The 17363-nt window shown below is 38.1% G+C and overlaps 1 protein-coding gene across 1 annotated transcript; it reads right to left on the reverse strand.

Annotated features, from left to right (window-relative positions):
* Nucleotides 1–686: 686 nt before the first annotated feature.
* LOC110846480 (homeobox protein EMX2-like) lies at nt 687–12168 on the reverse strand. The gene is given in 7 exon segments (XM_022093249.2): nt 687–1433; nt 1560–1577; nt 2153–2236; nt 5637–5725; nt 9345–10002; nt 10005–10376; nt 11205–12168. Coding segments are annotated over 6 exon segments (1251 nt in total). The 5' UTR covers nt 10173–10376; nt 11205–12168; the 3' UTR covers nt 687–1199.
* Nucleotides 12169–17363: the final 5195 nt, after the last annotated feature.

Genomic DNA, 17363 nt, shown 5'->3' on the forward strand with positions numbered 1-17363 from the left:
AAAAGTGATGCAGTGCAATGTAGTGTGGAAACTGGGTTTACAAGAAGAAAAATGCTTTGCAAAATAGACAAAAGGGTTATGAGAGGTTGATACAATTGAACCAAAAGGGACTTTGAACCGAAAGGGATAATTTAACCGAAAGGGAAAATTTAATCGCGAGGGAAAATTTAATCGCGAGGGACAATTTAATCACGAGGGAAAATTTAATCGAGAAACAAAAAGAGGAAATTGAAAGGGAAATTAAATTTATAACTAAACAAAAAGGGACAATTGAATAAAAAAGGTTATTGAACAAAAAGGGTGCCATAATTATGGTATTAAGAAATCTACACTCTAAATAAAAATAAGTAAAAATTACTCAAGGTTTAATAAAAAAAGAAGATGACACAAACAAAAGGCAAAATTTATTCAACCGTTGTGCAAAATTTGTCCAACGAGTGGGTAATTTTGCACAACGTAGGATAAATTTTGCCTTTTGGTTGGTCATCCTCTTTTATCCAACTTTGAGTAATTTTTACTTATTTTTATTTGTGGTGTAAATACAAAGAGAGGTCTTTGCGATGGAACCCGTTTAGTGGTTGTTAAATTATCAAACATTTGATAGCATTGCCGGGTACTTCGACGCCGTGTCACGGTTTTTTGGCCATGTCCAAATGCATCCATCAAATCAAATAACAAATTACAAATTGGATTCTTTCATTGATTCAGCATTTATTTTTTAATTTCTGAACGTAATCTCTTGTAATTTAGTAAGTACGATGATAATGATGGTTTTTACATGAGTTTTGTTTTTACACATTCACTTTAACAATTGGAAAAAATAAAGATCAAGCCTCATACACACGTAATATGCATTCTGTATGGATGCATATGTCTGCTTTAAGAACGACTACTATCATACTGGATGATGATGGGTGATAGATTAGGATTATAAAATGAATTATTTCCTGGTTTATATAAATATGCTAGTGTTAAGTCAACTAAACTACCAACTAAATAGGTATCCTTCTACAGTCCTACGCCATGGTAAGAACGAGTAATATGATTAATTAAGTAGATAATTTACCTGTCTACATACAATAATAATACTTTTGATAAGAGGAGCTTCTTTCTTTGTAAGGTTGGATTAAGGATTGGCTGGTTGTTATAATGTCATATGTTTATGAGGATACATATTATTTCATAATGAACTGATTTATTTACGACTTGTGCCGCAGATGAGGGGGAATATCTTCGTCATCTGAGTAGTCCTCGTCCATGAGAATTTCTTCGTCATCACTGCTACAGTCAACATAGTTTCGCGTGGAAGAGTCGGCCGAAATTGCAGAAGTTGACATTCCATTATTTCCCGAATTGCCATCGGAATGACCGCTACCAGGCTTCTTCGTTGCTTCCTCCTCCTGGGTTTGCCGTTTTGACTTGGTGCGACGATTCTGAATATAAAGACATATTATAAACACTCATGTACATACATACATACCCACAGCTTATGTACATCAGTACATCAGAAATACACATGTATTTTAATATGAGACATGATAAATGTATTAGTGACTAACCTGAAACCACACTTTCACCTGTTGGGCAAAGTAAAAAAAACACGGAAAATTAGTGTCATGCTCAAATGGAAATATGAAACATTGGCACTTTGGCAGGATTATTAAATAGCGTCAGCAACTTATTGTGATCGTTTTGTCCGTCCGTCCGTGCGTAAGCAGGATATCTCCAGAACGGGTCAACATAATCAAACCCCGTTTTCGCCATTTTGCTTCTAATTTTTAGTTCTCGGTCGAGTTCGGAAATTGGGTCAATCGGACTACACCCAACTGCGCCAGGGGGTGTGGTCCAACATTAAATTTAACTTTAATTTTCATATGGGGTGTCATTTTAAAGGAAATTTCACCACGAATTCAATAGCGTTAAAATTTTTGACCGTGATAGTCGGTCACAGGTCAAAAGATTCATAATTGTCATATGGGGTGTCATTTTAAAGGAAATTTTATCGCGATTAATATTTTTGACCTCATGACCTTGAGGACGAGGTCACAGGTCAAAAAATACATAATTATCATATGGGGTGTCATTTTAAAGGAAATTTCGATCGTTCTGACGCTACTTTTTATATGATTTATTAAAATTTGTAAATATGTACCTGCGTCTCTGTAAGTGATAGCGAATTGGCAAGTTGCTTCCTCTCAGCACCGACCACATAGTGGTTGCGCTCGAACGAATGTTCCTAAAAAAATTTAAAAATTTAAATTATTAGAGCTGTGTGAATGTAATTTGACCTCATGACCGAAAAATTAAAACAAATTGCATCATTATGGGGTGCGATTGGAGCCGCCTCCACGCGGTGCACCCTGGGACTTTTACCACGTTAGTGAAAGTGCAAAACGGCTCCAAACACTAGCCTGAGAGTGGAATTCGTTACCACCCTTCATATGGAAAGCATCCTACTGGTCATTAGCCAGGAAAGATGCACCACGGGGCTTTCTCAAGCCATGCTGTTAACATGGTGGCCAAAATCTCCCAGAAATGACGCAGAGGAGTGCTAAGTCGGCTAGGTGAAAACGTCGTTCACAGCCGTAAATGCCAAGAGACTGGAACGGCCAGATATTGGGAGGGTGGACAGTCCCTGCAGATGTACACAGGAAGCCCGTGTATGTACATCCAGGCAAGACAAATGTATATTTAGTCTCGACTCTCGAGTAATAACATACATAATAATAACATACGCTCATAATTTCCTGTTTATCAGAAGAGTACCGAGCAGAGTACTTAAAATTCTGTGGCCATAACAAGGGGCGTGCTTGTACCTTGTGTCATTTGTAAAATGGACGGCAGAAAGAGAAAGGAGGTGGGTGATGGTAGTGTTACAACGGATAAGCGAATTAAGATAGAAGATGAAGCGATGACCAAGAGTGGATTGACTCAACCACTGGGTGAGATGGGTTTGAAAGAAGGTCCGTTTTTGACAATTGTTGGCCTAAATGTTGAAGGATTGACGGAAGGTAAATGTAATGAAATACGAGCTATTGTTGAGAAATCAGGTTGTAATGTTCTTGCAATGTGTGAGACCCATCAAAGTGCATCTAATCCAGAAGCATTAATTGATTACGATCGAATTTTTACAACGTTGCCAGAGTCGGAATGGGATTTGAATGTCGTTCCTTGTCCCTGCGAAGGATATAAATAATATTTTGGTGGGCATGGAATGGCCTTATTCACAAAAAAAACACTTCAATGCACAGATTTTCACCCTGTCCATATAAATTCATTGAATGAGGATGACCATCGTCAATTCGCAGTAACAATAACTGCCAAAGTTGGTATAGAAAGTTATACTTCTCATTTAGTTTTTGTACATTATAAAAGTGGTAAAGATGGTTGTGGTGCATGTTGGAATGCATATAAACGACTCCAATTTAGAGCTTCTGTTGACGAATTGAAAGATAAGGGGGATGAAACAAATTTAATAGTTATGGGTGACATGAATGCGGACCCAAAGTGGCAAATTTATGGGGAAATAGCTGCCGAGATGCATAGCGCTGGACTGAACATGGAATCGTGGGGACAAGTTTGGAAAAACGACCCAAAAAACAGTTGGACACGCCGGAAGGGTAAGGTGGATGATGAAACAGATGGGGAAAGTGACGATGAATCGGATACCGAAAGTGACAATGAGTCAGATAGGGAAAGTGACGATGAGTCGGATACCGAGAGTAATGCTGATGTTGGGAATATGTTAGACCAGGTTGCCTGTAGAACCCAGCCAGGTGTTGGCTGCAAGGTCGATCTAGTTTCACCTCCACAGTACCAATTGTCTTCTGACCACGAAAAGTTTTATGTAGTACAACTGTTTGCCTGCAATGATGAACCTCCCACCACCACAGAGTACACATTTGACTCCTACTTCCCACACTTTTGTGTAAATTGTGGTAGAGGTTATTTAAGTAAGGGTGCAATTCATAATCCATGTCCTAACGTTGATGAAGAGGATATTGCACATATATATCTCGAAGCTAAAAAAAGAAAACTTGCAGAAAAAAACAAAGAGTTAGAGGATTGGGCCGACAATGTTTTTGATTTCTTGCTAAATGACGATATTGAACACAAATGGTCCACTCAGGAAAATATAATAGCATGTTTGCAAATTTACAGACGCGCCCTCTCCAAAGTGGGAAATTCTAGAAAAACAAAATGTAAAAATTACAGACAGAATCCAGAAGAATGGGAATTGGAAGTCTACAGATGGAATTGTAACGTTTGGTACGCGAATCGTACAGACGAACAAAAATTGAAAAACCTTGCAAGTAGTCGCTTAAGATACGATAAAGTACACGGAACGAAAGAAACTAGAAAAACGAGAGTTGCTGTTGCAGCAGAATTAGCTAAATTGAATGACCAAGCCCGAACAGAATTAAGTAGGTCGTACCGTAGAAAATGCGATAAAACATCTCCCGAATACAAACAACCTTTCACGGATTTGGAAAGAGCAGCATTCACAAAGTATTATAGAGATCTCAACGCTGACAAAGACAGGAAATCAAGAGTTGCCAAACGAAAGGATGAAATTAAAGCAAAACTAGCTGCACTGAATGAAGACGAGCGAGCAGAATTGAGGAAATGTTACGATCGAAAAATTGATAAACGGTCTCCGCTATACAACCCATCGGCTGTCACAGCTTTGGAGAGAGCAGCCAAAGCCGAATTGGTGCAAAGAAAAAAGGACGCAAAGAAGATCAAAGATTGAAATGGATTTTATTACCAAACAATCAATCTATTGCCAAAACAGGCCAATTACTTTACCCAGAAGTAGTTTGAAGAAGAATGGGCTCTAGTCATCAGAATTATAGTCATTTGAGATTGGATAGTAGAAAAGAAAAATTTACCAAAAAAGGTTGACTATACTACCCAGGTATAGTTTTAAGAACAATGGGTTGGATTTGGACCGTGGTTGCCACCCACTATAAAAAGCGTGCATGGGGCAGCATGAGGAGAGGGGTCCACGTTTCCCCTGCCCTGGGCAACACTCCCACGTTTTGATGGGAGTGGCTGACGTCTCCTCTCTAGCTTAATTTCCTGTGTGTGCGTTGAATTAGAAGAATAAAATAAAAGAACATGTTATTATTATGTATGCGCAGCCTCCACACGGTGCACCTTAGGACTTTCACCATGTCGGTGAAAGTCTGCTATTTAGAAGTTTCATTGATGACTTGAAAGAGAATGACACTAATTTCACCGTTATGGTGATATGAGTGAGTACCTCTGACCTCGGTTAGGGTTACGGAAGCTCAGCAGTAGGCTGGAGCCAGGGTCACTTTTGAAGAGTGGTCAACCATTGACATTATAAATAATAATGCTTTGTTGGGGAAGTATGAGGAGAGGGGTTGAATTCCCCTGCCATGGGAAACTATCTCACATTTTATGGGAGTGGTTCTCCAGCTCCTCTCTGTCTAAGCCGTATACGGACAGCAGGACATTATATCAATGGTGGTCGGGCACCCACGACCTCAACATTTGCATGTGCATGAAATCAGAACTGCGTATTTTAGCAGTTGCATTTTTGTGAATATCGCTAATCTTTACTTGCTAATTTATTTTCAAACATTTATCAAGCTGAAAGAGGACCTTACCAGTTTTAATAACTGCGAAGGGCTGAAGGCTGTCCTTATCCTTTTCGGTTTTCTAAATGGCTGTAGGAGAAACCCGGGTAGTTCTGGACCTAAAGAAAGCCAAAATAAAATATAAGAAAGACGTTCATCATGACATTGAGGATAATGAGACCACTTGAACCGACATACTGTCAACCTACGATTGCATGCATGCGCGTATACAGCTCGTTTAATAGTCACACTCATTTATTTCACTTTGGCTTTGCATACATATTACTCAGCAGATGGTTGGCCTTTTACCTAAAAAGGGCAACTAAACCGCATGGTCAGTTTTCCTCATATTATGCCATGCGTTTCTTTTTACAGGAACCTGGCATGCACACACACTTGGAAAGTTATTGCTACTCTGGAGCTTGGTCTGACTTAACCCGGCTGGACAGCGTCACATTGCATGTTTTTTCCTTGTTTTTTTATTACATAGTATTTCTTATTTGATTATCCCGATCTTTAAACGCTTGAGGCTAAACGGCGTGAAAATTGACCTGCAGTCACCACTCCATTTTGTTTCAGGATGCATATATATATGCTAATAATGCTAATGGTTCCATGGTCCTCCACGAAAGAATATATCACAAACAGTAGTCATCATAGTACGTGGTTGTTGAATTAAATAAATATTTTTTTCCACATTTTCCACCTCATGTACATACTTATTACTTATCAATAGTGCACGCTCTAAATTGTGTAATTCATAATTTATCAGTGCGCGATATGTGTTATGTGACTACTAAATATGTACATATGATGCTATTATACCCCATGCTGGTATTCTCGTTGACTTTCAGTTTCTTATTTTGCCCATAATGGGTCACAAATCAAAAGAGTCAAAAAATCCACATTGTAGTCAATCAATTCAAATGAGGTGCACGTTTAAAATCAACGAGACTAAAATGCAAAGAGCCAAAATATTAATTAAGCCGTGACACTACAATACATCTCACACCTTTTCCATCATCAGCAATCAATAAGCTATCAATTCAGTCCGTTATTGGTGGAAGAATGCGAATGGGATGGTGTATGTATATGTACTTACTGGTGCGTATGTACGTATGTATGCTCATCAAAACTCAAGTAGTCTCACTGCTTAACAACAATGAGCAATTGGCGATTGTTATCCTCTCAATTTTGGTGGTATTCATTTATTATTGGTTTGTTAAATTGGCTGTGACATGTCAGTCAGCAATAAATATAAAAAGGAATATCGAGTCAAGGATAGTAGTCAGTCTCATGCATTGGAAACATTTGCATATTTATTTCGTCAGCAATAAAGTGCTGCTGATTATTATAGGTTATGTGATGGCTTATTATTTACTTTACTGACAACTGGCACTTTCTCAAATATAAACAGTTATGAATTAATACTCAAAAAAATGTAAGTACGCAAGCATCCTGTTAAAAATGTAATTGTCAATTTGAGTGAGAAACAACAAGCAGCAAACTATGTAAATAAGTAACTGCAATCATTCATCCGTCAAACTTTTGTAAAGACATAAATTACATGGCAAATTGGTAATTTTATCCAAAATTTCAATTTGTAATTAAACAAGAATTACGATTCCGCCCAAACTAAGGTGTGTCGTATTATTATACAGACGTCTATTATCGAATTTCATTTAATCATACTTGTGCCAAAGTGAAGCTTGCTGAAATCTTGTTTGATTTGTGTCTTTCTTGCTGGTCCGTCAGCAGAATACTGCAGCAAAGTGGGCTAATATAATATGCCCAGAAGCCAGTCATAATTTAATTAACCCACCTTATTCCATCTAATGTCAAAATTAAACGATTTAATTACCAACTGTTATGAACTTGAACACGGAACGAACGGGTGGTAGTGACTTCACAAAATATGTCCCTCGGGGGGAAAATATTTTCAGAAAACCATTAAATCATTACGTTCCGTTGCAGATTAGGTACATACATATATGTAGGTGGTAGTGCACATATATGTATATTTAGGCAGTTGGGTTTGTTGCTGGTGTTTCTGTGTACATATTGCTCTCATTATTTCTTTTGCGTACGTTGGCTCAAACGACAATACCCTAAATTAATAATCGATGCATTGTTTAGTTTCAATTTGTTAATTACGATTGTCGGCTCGCTAAGTATGAAGTTGGGCAATGACTTTTGTAAAGTCAGAATGAAATATGTATGGTGTCCCTCATTAAAATGACTGTCTGCATTCCCTTTACTGGTAGGTTTTCCGTTTGGTTTAAAGCATTAATTAAGTGCTGACTGACTCGAGTGGAAATGGGTTTATTAATTATTAAACAAAAACTGCATATTCATTTGCATGTGTGAAACTAAGTATGTGCTCGTTATTGGTATGAATGACTGATTAAGATGTCACTGCTACTGAGACGCACATATAAATATATGTGTGTGTACGTCTACATATAATTTGTAATTTTATATGTAAATGTATATTGTGTTACAGAATATTGAACTGGCTCACTCACATCATCGCAATGTGTGTGTGTATTGCAAGGGAACGAGATAAAGCATTTTTGGGGAAAGACTGCCATCCAAAATTTTATGATTGGCCATAAATCTACTTTTACCTCGGCAATTACTCGCTCCTAACGATACGGATGCTGCTGTTATGTTCTTCTATTATTGCTTGCTCGATGATAAGTTGTTGCTTTGTGATCAAAATCTGTGAAATAATTTAAAGCTTGTGTTTTTGCCCTTTAGCACAAATGTAATTTTTTTATTAAATATGATTTTTCCAACCGACCAGCTTTACATCCATTCCATTTTATGAAGCCTATAATTTATTGTTTACTGCAAAATCAAAATCAGACAACAATCTGCCAAATTTTTATAACAGTGCTTTCTGTGTAGAAGGCTTAATAACTTTTTAATTGAAAACTCTGTAAATTATCATGAGATTCGAACACTAACATGCAAATGCCAATAGTGTGCAGGTGCCGAGGCTGATCGCACACACATACCGATGGAAATATCCAAGTAAGAGAACATTAATGGGTAAACTGACACGACACAACATAATAACATACAACGCACATTCACATGCATACGAACATGGGATAACATGACCCTTTAATATCCTATTATCCCTCGGTTAATAGTCAATAACGTCAAAGTAGGAAACGCAATCAACATCACAAATTAATGATTCTTCTTTTTACTTAAAAATTAAGGGCAATGTTCCAACCCTCTCGTTTTCTTGCTCTCACCGCAAATTACCATGATTTACAGAATAAATCTTTCAAAAAATCTCAACCCATCCGACTGAGCATCATTGTGTTGGACAACACGAGCTGTTGTGCTGTTGCAAGTTATGCTAATACTTGAAGGAAACAGCTAATTTACTGGAATATCTTACAAGCCATAATGTATCTTTGTTTTTGAGATGCATGCATCGCCTCCTCCTCCTCCGTCGTCTACTTGTATAGCTTAAATTAAATATGCATGACTTACGTCAGGAATCGATTGAGAATTAATTTACCTCAACAATCAGCCTATCTACACGGTGCTCAAAGATAAATGGTAATGCACGAGCCAAGAGCCAGATTGAGTGCAAAACTTGATTTTTGTTAATTGATTCAGAAGAGTTTCTAATAGAATATTTATGTATGTAAGTATGCATTTTTTCAAAAAGACGACTCAATCAAGATTGCGTAAAATAATACATACAATAATAATTACCTGGTCCAAAGCGGTGAGGAAAGAGTCGAGAATGCTTTGCCAAGAGCCAGGGGTAGAGTGGATGAGCACTTGCGCCGGGGTGATGAGGGTGGTGAGGATGTGGGTGTGGTGGCCCCATCCAGGGCAGTCCGGGGTGATGGTGAGACTGAGCGGCTGCTGCGGCTGCGGCTTGCACCGCAAAGTTGAGCATCCCCGGAGGATAGGCTGCAAAATGGGGAGGAAGCCCGGGGGGAGGGTGACCCTGCACATTTGGGGGTGACGAGTGGTGATGCATTTGATCATTGTTGGGAGGAGGGGGAAGTTGGTTTGGAGAGGAGAACACTAGTGGAGACTTGGACTGAATGGGTGGGGTGCTACTCGCCGACGTGTTTGAATTGACTGAGGCTGAACGATTGTTACCATTCGTGGAAGAGTTGTTGCTAACACTGACAGAGTTTTCTCTGCTGGAGGAGGAGATGCGGTGGTTCGGAGGTGGGGAAACTGACCCCGCACTCCCGTGTGAGGGGGGGCGATGGTGATGATTGTTGTTGTTGTGGGAGGTGGGGGCGTGGTGGATGTTGTTGTTGTTGAGCAAATGGTGGTGGTGGAGGTGATTGTGAATGTGGTAGCCAGTGTCTCCTCGGGGGACCCTGTTTTGGCAGAGATCTCTGTGGAGGACGGTTCGGGGGAGGGTGGGGTAAGGGAACCTGAACGATGAGATCTGTGACCTGCTGAGAGATTCGTCGACCCACCCCCTCCTCCTCCTCCAACGATGGAATCGATGGAGAAACCAATCTTTGGTCGGTGGGCAGCCGGTAACTCCGTGGACGTGGGTGCCAAAGGCATCATAATAATTTGATTTCGCAGGAGGTGTAAGTCGAATAACAATAACTCGGACAATTCTTCGTCCGCGTCGTCTGTGTCGTCGTCGTCACCGTCGTGAAGGAACTCTTGTTCTTCTTCTTTGACAATTCAGAGTCGACCAGGGTCGTTGGAATCATTCCAAGTTAATTTCAAATGCATTTTCTATTATTTTCTTCCTTGTAATGGTAGCTGTTCAAAACAATGGTGTCATTAATAAATTGACAGGTTCGAAGGTTTAATTTTATAATAATTGTTCTTGTTAGAGTATTTAAATAACCCTTTATTTGCTTTAATTATTAATTAGCTGGAGGTTGTTGCCTGATGGTTTTCTTATTGTGTAAAGAATTTCAATTATTCAACATCATCATTCTTCTCAATTATTATTATTATTGATTAGGTTTCGAAGAGATTTTATCACTTTCCCCGATATTGGTGTCCTGATGAGACAGGGGAGAACATGAGAAAAATACAGAGCAGCTCCAGCATGGTATGTGAAATCAAATTAAGTTTTCGCTTTGGAAGAGCTGATAAAGGTTTTTACTCTCAAAATGACGGCTAATTAACTATCCTTTCACATATTACTATGAGTCAGCTATAATTATTCGGAAGAGATAATTGAAATCCAGACCAAACTTATTTTCTAAACGACTGAAGTAGTTATAATTAGTCGTCAATTGAAAATATAAACCTCTAAAGTTTCTCGCATCAGGTCTTCCAAAGTGAAAACTTTATTTAATATGCATATGTATCCATTGTGGCTGATATACAAACAGAACCTGAGTGTATTTTTATTCTCATGATGTCTCATCATCTCACTCAATAAGTGATAAAATCAAGCCGATAATAATTGAAGAATGATGATATGAAATTCTTTAGACAATAAGAAAACCGATCTGGCAATGGACTTGAGCTAATTAATAATTAGGCCGAAATAGAGTACGTCGAAATGTTCTAACTAGACCCATTATTCTGAAATTAAGCCTTTGAACCTATCAATTTATTATGATCTGCACTTACCATTGTTATTGACCAAACCCAGTTGATCTCGAACTATATATGAAGTGTATTTTTGACTAGAGAATGATGAGATGGAATATTTGGTTGCTTCGAGGTAATTATTGTTCCACTTGATAGTATATAATTTACCATTTAACACTTTTTCAGTTTAATAAATTGATTGCAATTTTTGCAATTAAGTAATAATACTGTCACAGTCAAGTCACCAAATGTTATAACACAAAACTGTATATAGCAAATGTTATTTATTATTTCACATCCACTAAAAATTTGAGGATTTGTTTAAGTCAAATATTTTTCTGGGTTCAAGTTATTATGTACGAACTTTGCAGAAGCCGATAAACCAGTAAAAACTTAGTCAATGTTACAGTGGAGATTTCGAAAATATTTATGAGACAGCTTGCTATTTTTGGCTGGGTTGACGTAAGTACGTAATTGACTCAACGATCAATTAATGATGCATTAATGACAAGAGTCTCTTTCTCTCCATTAATAATTAAGCAACTTCTGCCAGTCTGCTATGTCTTCACAGACTGAGTGGCAATGGATCCCACAAGTTTCTTCTTATACTGGTATCTATCTGTGATGATGATGATTGTTTTTTGTTGTGGCATGTATGTGCTTGGTCTTGTGTGTGTACTGGAATTGGGAGATTTTACTTATCCAAAATTACCAAGTCGGCGTTGAGTTGAGCTGAGATTGGAGAGAGACCTCGGTTCTCCGTCAGACGACTACCACAAAGCATTTGAGATCAGCGAGTCGCTTACGTCGCGTTGAAGGCAGCTTCGTGTGGCCGGATGGAAAGTAAAACTGGGATACAATGGAACGAACTGGAATTGAGCGAGGTACAAGAGGGTCTCACTTTTAGGGAGATGTAAATGTAAAAGCACGTAAGACCATGATAATACCATTGGGTGTATTGTGTTGTTATTACTGTAGTCGACGACGAGTGAATGCGTCCTCCTCAAACTTGTTACTTAAGCCAACCAGCAAACACTGGGGGGAGATGTACTTTCTGGGGCGTCGTCCACTTTTGCCTTTCACTTTGCTCAAGTTCCCTCTTATTGCATGTTTCAGGTTTCAATTTCCTCTCTCTCTCTCGAGCTCTGCCTGGAATATGCATCATGCTGGAGAATCCCTTAATTTGAGACTCGTTATACCAACTTTAACTCCCTGAAGTGTTGAGAATTGATTAAATCGTTGTCGACTCTTTCGCCAATTTTTGCACAGGTCATATGTTCGAAAACGTAGTATTGATTGGCACACATGTATCCTGCGTACCATGCTGACGAAGAGGTGGCAAATTGCCGACTTGCGATTAGATGATAACTGGTGTTTAATTCATATTAGAGTGGGCATTAGTGAGACTGCTGTTGAGCAGACAGATAGTTGGATGGTTCATCTCAGGCGAGATGATGGTGAGGATGACAAAGGAAAAACTGGTGGTAGGAGGGCTTATCAAATTTGGTGGAGGAGTTGGCCCATTAGTTGCCTCCGCCTTTTCCCCCACAATTCCCGTACTCGACAACTCCTCCCGGTAAGTGTTTGGTTGGCTGGCTGACGGGGTTCGCATTATTTCGTATTTACTTGGAACTCTATGACCGTCGTGGTACGCGACTACTTTATTATTGTTATGTTATGCAATACAATAAACAGGGCTTTTAGTTATCTCTGCATTTGTGCCGTGCCATCATCCCATATCTGCTCAATTCTCGTCATTAAACACACTTTTATGGCGCATAAGGTCGGAGAGAGAGAGAGAAGCTATTCTCTCATTCCCATGCTTTTCTTCATTTTATAATAGACTCATTCACACCTTGATCCCTCGTCAAAGAATAATGAATCCCGTCAACCACCACTAGTAGCAAAGCTGGGAAAGTTTTTCTCAAGAATTATTCTGTGATTTAATTTGGTTCTTACGTCTTCGCTTTAAGTCCTTTGACACTTTGTATCTGGTATTGGACATGACAACATATATGACAAAATTGGAATCTAGTCAAGTTGCTTTAACTCTGCTGACGGGTGATATTGTGACGTAAGGTTGATTTAATTTACATCATGCACGATGAGGTTGGGTTCTCAATTGTCAAAATTAATTCTTTTGACTTGTACTTGCTTTTTCAAAACTGATCACTTCTTAACTTCTTACACTGCCCATTATCTGATAGAGCAGTTAGGCACTCGATACGTGAGTGAACTGATTGGGAGGCTAAATGTATGATAAATCTTTCCTTTTAATGACTAAATTACAATTTATTTTATAAATCTTTAATAATCGTCAAGCGTTCACATCAGGTGTTAAACGGCATTCTAAATTATATCCTGTTGATAATGGTATCTTGTGGCTCAACTCACTGCTCATCATTATTATGTATTTATTATTGTCTCTGTCTGCATCATCATGGATGATATTGATATGCACATGTAATAATCATAATAATAAAAAACTCTTGACAAAATAAGTTATGGTCTCTTGCCGTCATGAAACGAAGCAGCATGGAGTTGAGTGTAACGATAAATAGTTATCTAGATTGTTAGTCTGGATAAGAAGATATCCTCCTTAATAATACAAAAGGCATTGAGATATTATCCCGTGATATGATATCTTGTCTCTCTCCGCTCCACATGAATCCTCCACCAGCCATCGACGGAGAAAATACGGACGAGTACAAATTGTCTCTAAATCGGAAGTATAAAAAAGCTGTCTTATTAACATATACGTTACTGTATTAGCTGCGCATATACCTTGCACACATGATTCTTTATTGTTGCATCCACTGCAATGTAATAAGAGCTATTTCGAATCAGTCTTGACTGCACAATCAATTTTTTCCCAGCATCAACCTCTACATATTGAAGCCACCTTCTTCGTCGGCTAAGCTTGAAAACTCTTGACATTTAGCAGCATTACAAAAGTTTATGACACAAACAGCTGCTGTCTACTGATTTAATACATGTGCATTTTACATAAAAATTTAGCTTACAACAGTATCATTTTGTAGCCGATAGGCATACTCACTTTATAATTGAGCTTGTACGTGGACTGAACTGAACTGCATGACAAAGTGACCAAAATGAGACTGGGAAAGAAGTCGGTCGTAACTTAATCCACACATGCACCAAAACGCAAAAGTCTCCCCAGTAATCTCAAGTGCTAAAATGTGCATATCCTAAGTACATGCATTTTTTGTGTATATGTATCTGTACCTTGAAGTATAGGTTTTAGGTTCATTTTTCTCGTTTAGGAAAAGTGTCATTATGACAAATCAGAGTTGCTTCTTACTAAGTTAGTTTAACAAAGTTAATTACTTTGTTAAAGGGTCGTCGCTTCGTGTTTGAACCGGGTTGACTTTTAGGGCTTTTAGAAGGGCTCGATGGATGTTAATGAATTTAAAATGAGGATGAGAGAGGAGGACACTTTGTACAATTACTTATTACCTGGTTTCGTGAAATGGAGCCACAGGAGGCTGATGACCGTGTAGCAGAAGTGAAATTTGTCTAGAGATAACTTTACCCATTAGCTAAAGGTTGTGCTTTTGACCAGTTCCAAAGCCTCCTTTTGCTTGGTAGCTATGACATATATAGATTCGAATGCTGTAGGCAGTGATAGAATTTCGATTCTCACTTTTCTCAAAAATATGTGTGCATCTTTGGGCTTAAAGTCAGGAGCCACAAGGGCAACGTCATGTCAGCTCCTGTGTACATACTTGCAGAACAGATAGTAAGCCCTTGTCCTGCCTGCACCTTTTCTTCCTTTGTAAAAATCGTTAAATATTCTCTACTAACCAAAGGCAATATATTTATGTATAAGCATTAGGTAAACGGTGTAGATACTTATTGCCGTCAGATTCTTCAGCTTGGCTTTCGGCCACTTTTACCACATACAATTACGGTGCATAATGTTCCGTAATTGTTTTGGCTTTGTAGCACTAATGGAGAGTTTAGCTGATTGTGAAAACGTCAATCAAATCACCGTTTGTTTGTCCTAATCTTTGAAAGTTCATTAATTTGCATTGAACCAAATCAGATTTTATTTGACTTGCCATTTCTCTTCCTTCTTCACGGCACTTCACTCAATTTGCCAAACGTAAACAAGCAAAGCTAATGATTATTTTTCAAAGGGTATGAAGCAGGGGTCATGGCTATGAGTTGATTAAAATCAAATGACAATGAAAATTTATGACAGCAACGGCTCGTTCCTTGATATTTCGGATACCTACATATTTACCTGAGTTTTGACTGTATGTACACAAGTACTTTTTGGTTACAATGTAGGTACGTGTACTTATGTAAACATCTGAAAAGAGTGGTAGACCTGCATCAGAGGCCTTCAAATGATGATTTCCATTATGGCCACTTGAGTGTCCACATCAACAACTAACGGAGCATATCTCAACCACAATGTTCGTGTGTGTACAATAAGTATTATAAAGATGATGATGTGTGTGACCCCCACGGTTGCTGATTACTTTTCGAATTGGAAAACCGACCGAGATGCGGTTTTTAATCCTTTCCGAGTTGATTGATGCTTTAATTAATCAACGAAATAAATGATGGGGTGCTAGGTCACTTTACTGCAAGCCAGTCAAGTTTAATCTCTTAAATAATAGATTGTACAACTAAAAACCAACAGATCCATCCACGTTCAACGTTGGTAACAATAATTATTATTATTGTTCTTCCTGGTGCATATTTAAGTACATGTGTACGTAACATATTGCATTCAAATAAGTATCTCTCATCTCACTTTTTCCTCATTCGAGTCATTTTCCTCCATAATATTTAACAAAGCATAACCGCAATAAATCAAGAAACTGATTTTTTAATTTAATTCTATTTTTCTGTCAATATTTTACAGATTTTGTTTGATAATCGTACCTATCTAGATAGATATTTTGTTGTACATCTATCTGTATTAAAGTGGAAAGAAGGAAGTATCCAGAATTCGCGAGGACGGTGTCAGATCATTATTTCAATAATTCGTGATGGCTGGTGACGAACTTGCATTACATACTTATTTACTCGTATTTAGGCATAGTTGATGGTTGAGTAGTGGCGTCGTTGTATTAAGTATTATGTCGAAAAGTAAAAGATCGAGCTGGCAGAAAAAGGCAGGTTGATCGGTGTAAACTGTTTTGCATATACGTGAGCATTTACGTTATCATTATATGATGGATGAGATGTGATTAGCTCAATTACTGCACATCTTTGCAGGTTGTTTGCATTTCTAGTTTCAAGTTACAAGCCCCATTGTCAGTTTTCGCAGTGGGATTGCTTCACCCGTATCGTCACTTTCCTATCACATTATTGTGATCAAGAATTGAATATTTTTTACTCCCTGTTCTTCGCAAGTAGAAGAACCACCCTTCTTGGCTGGGATGAGTTGTTATTCCTACATTATGTACAGACCAGCATGACTGACTGACTGTGTTCGAATTAGCATTCCGCTCGTTGACCGTTTTCTCACAAAATTCTAGTCTCAAGAAGATTATTAATTTAGTAACCACTTTTATATTGAATTATTTTACAAAATTGTCACTTGTTCACTTAGCAGAGCTAGGAGGGAGTCGTGACATACCCAAAATATACATTTTTCTGTATTTTCACGATTTTCGGTCAATCTTTTTGGTTGTGTTACAACTAGTGTAACTTACAACGGAAGTAACATATACTACATGTCCGATTATATATGCAAACAAATTACGAACATATTGTGTAAAGGAGATTTATAGGGAGCAAAATATCGAATGATTCCTCCACATTGCGCATTGTGCATTCGAATGACGAGAATAAAGTTTGTTAATGTTTTAATTTGCCTCATACATGTCACGTATTACATACATATATAGTTTTTGGAAGGTAGAATAACATGGAATCGAGACGCATATTTACAACAATGTAACTTGATCTTTTACTCAATTGAATTGAGATAAACGCCTCTATATTGACTCACAATCACAACACAGCAAGGTGGTATGAATCAGCAAATTGTCCATAATTTGATTTCATGCATAATCGATTACTCATTTGCTCGGTTTGTTTTGCTTGTCATGTATCATTTTCTGATTTAAAGTGACAAGCGTATGGAACAAAACAGGATCAATTTATATTGTTGTGCAAAAGCTACGCATGCTTGGAATTTCATCAAACTCGGATATG

The sequence above is a fragment of the Folsomia candida genome, unplaced genomic scaffold (genome assembly GCF_002217175.1).
Source record: "Folsomia candida strain VU population unplaced genomic scaffold, ASM221717v1 Fcan01_Sc003, whole genome shotgun sequence".
NCBI classification, from domain to species: Eukaryota; Metazoa; Arthropoda; class Collembola; order Entomobryomorpha; family Isotomidae; genus Folsomia; species Folsomia candida.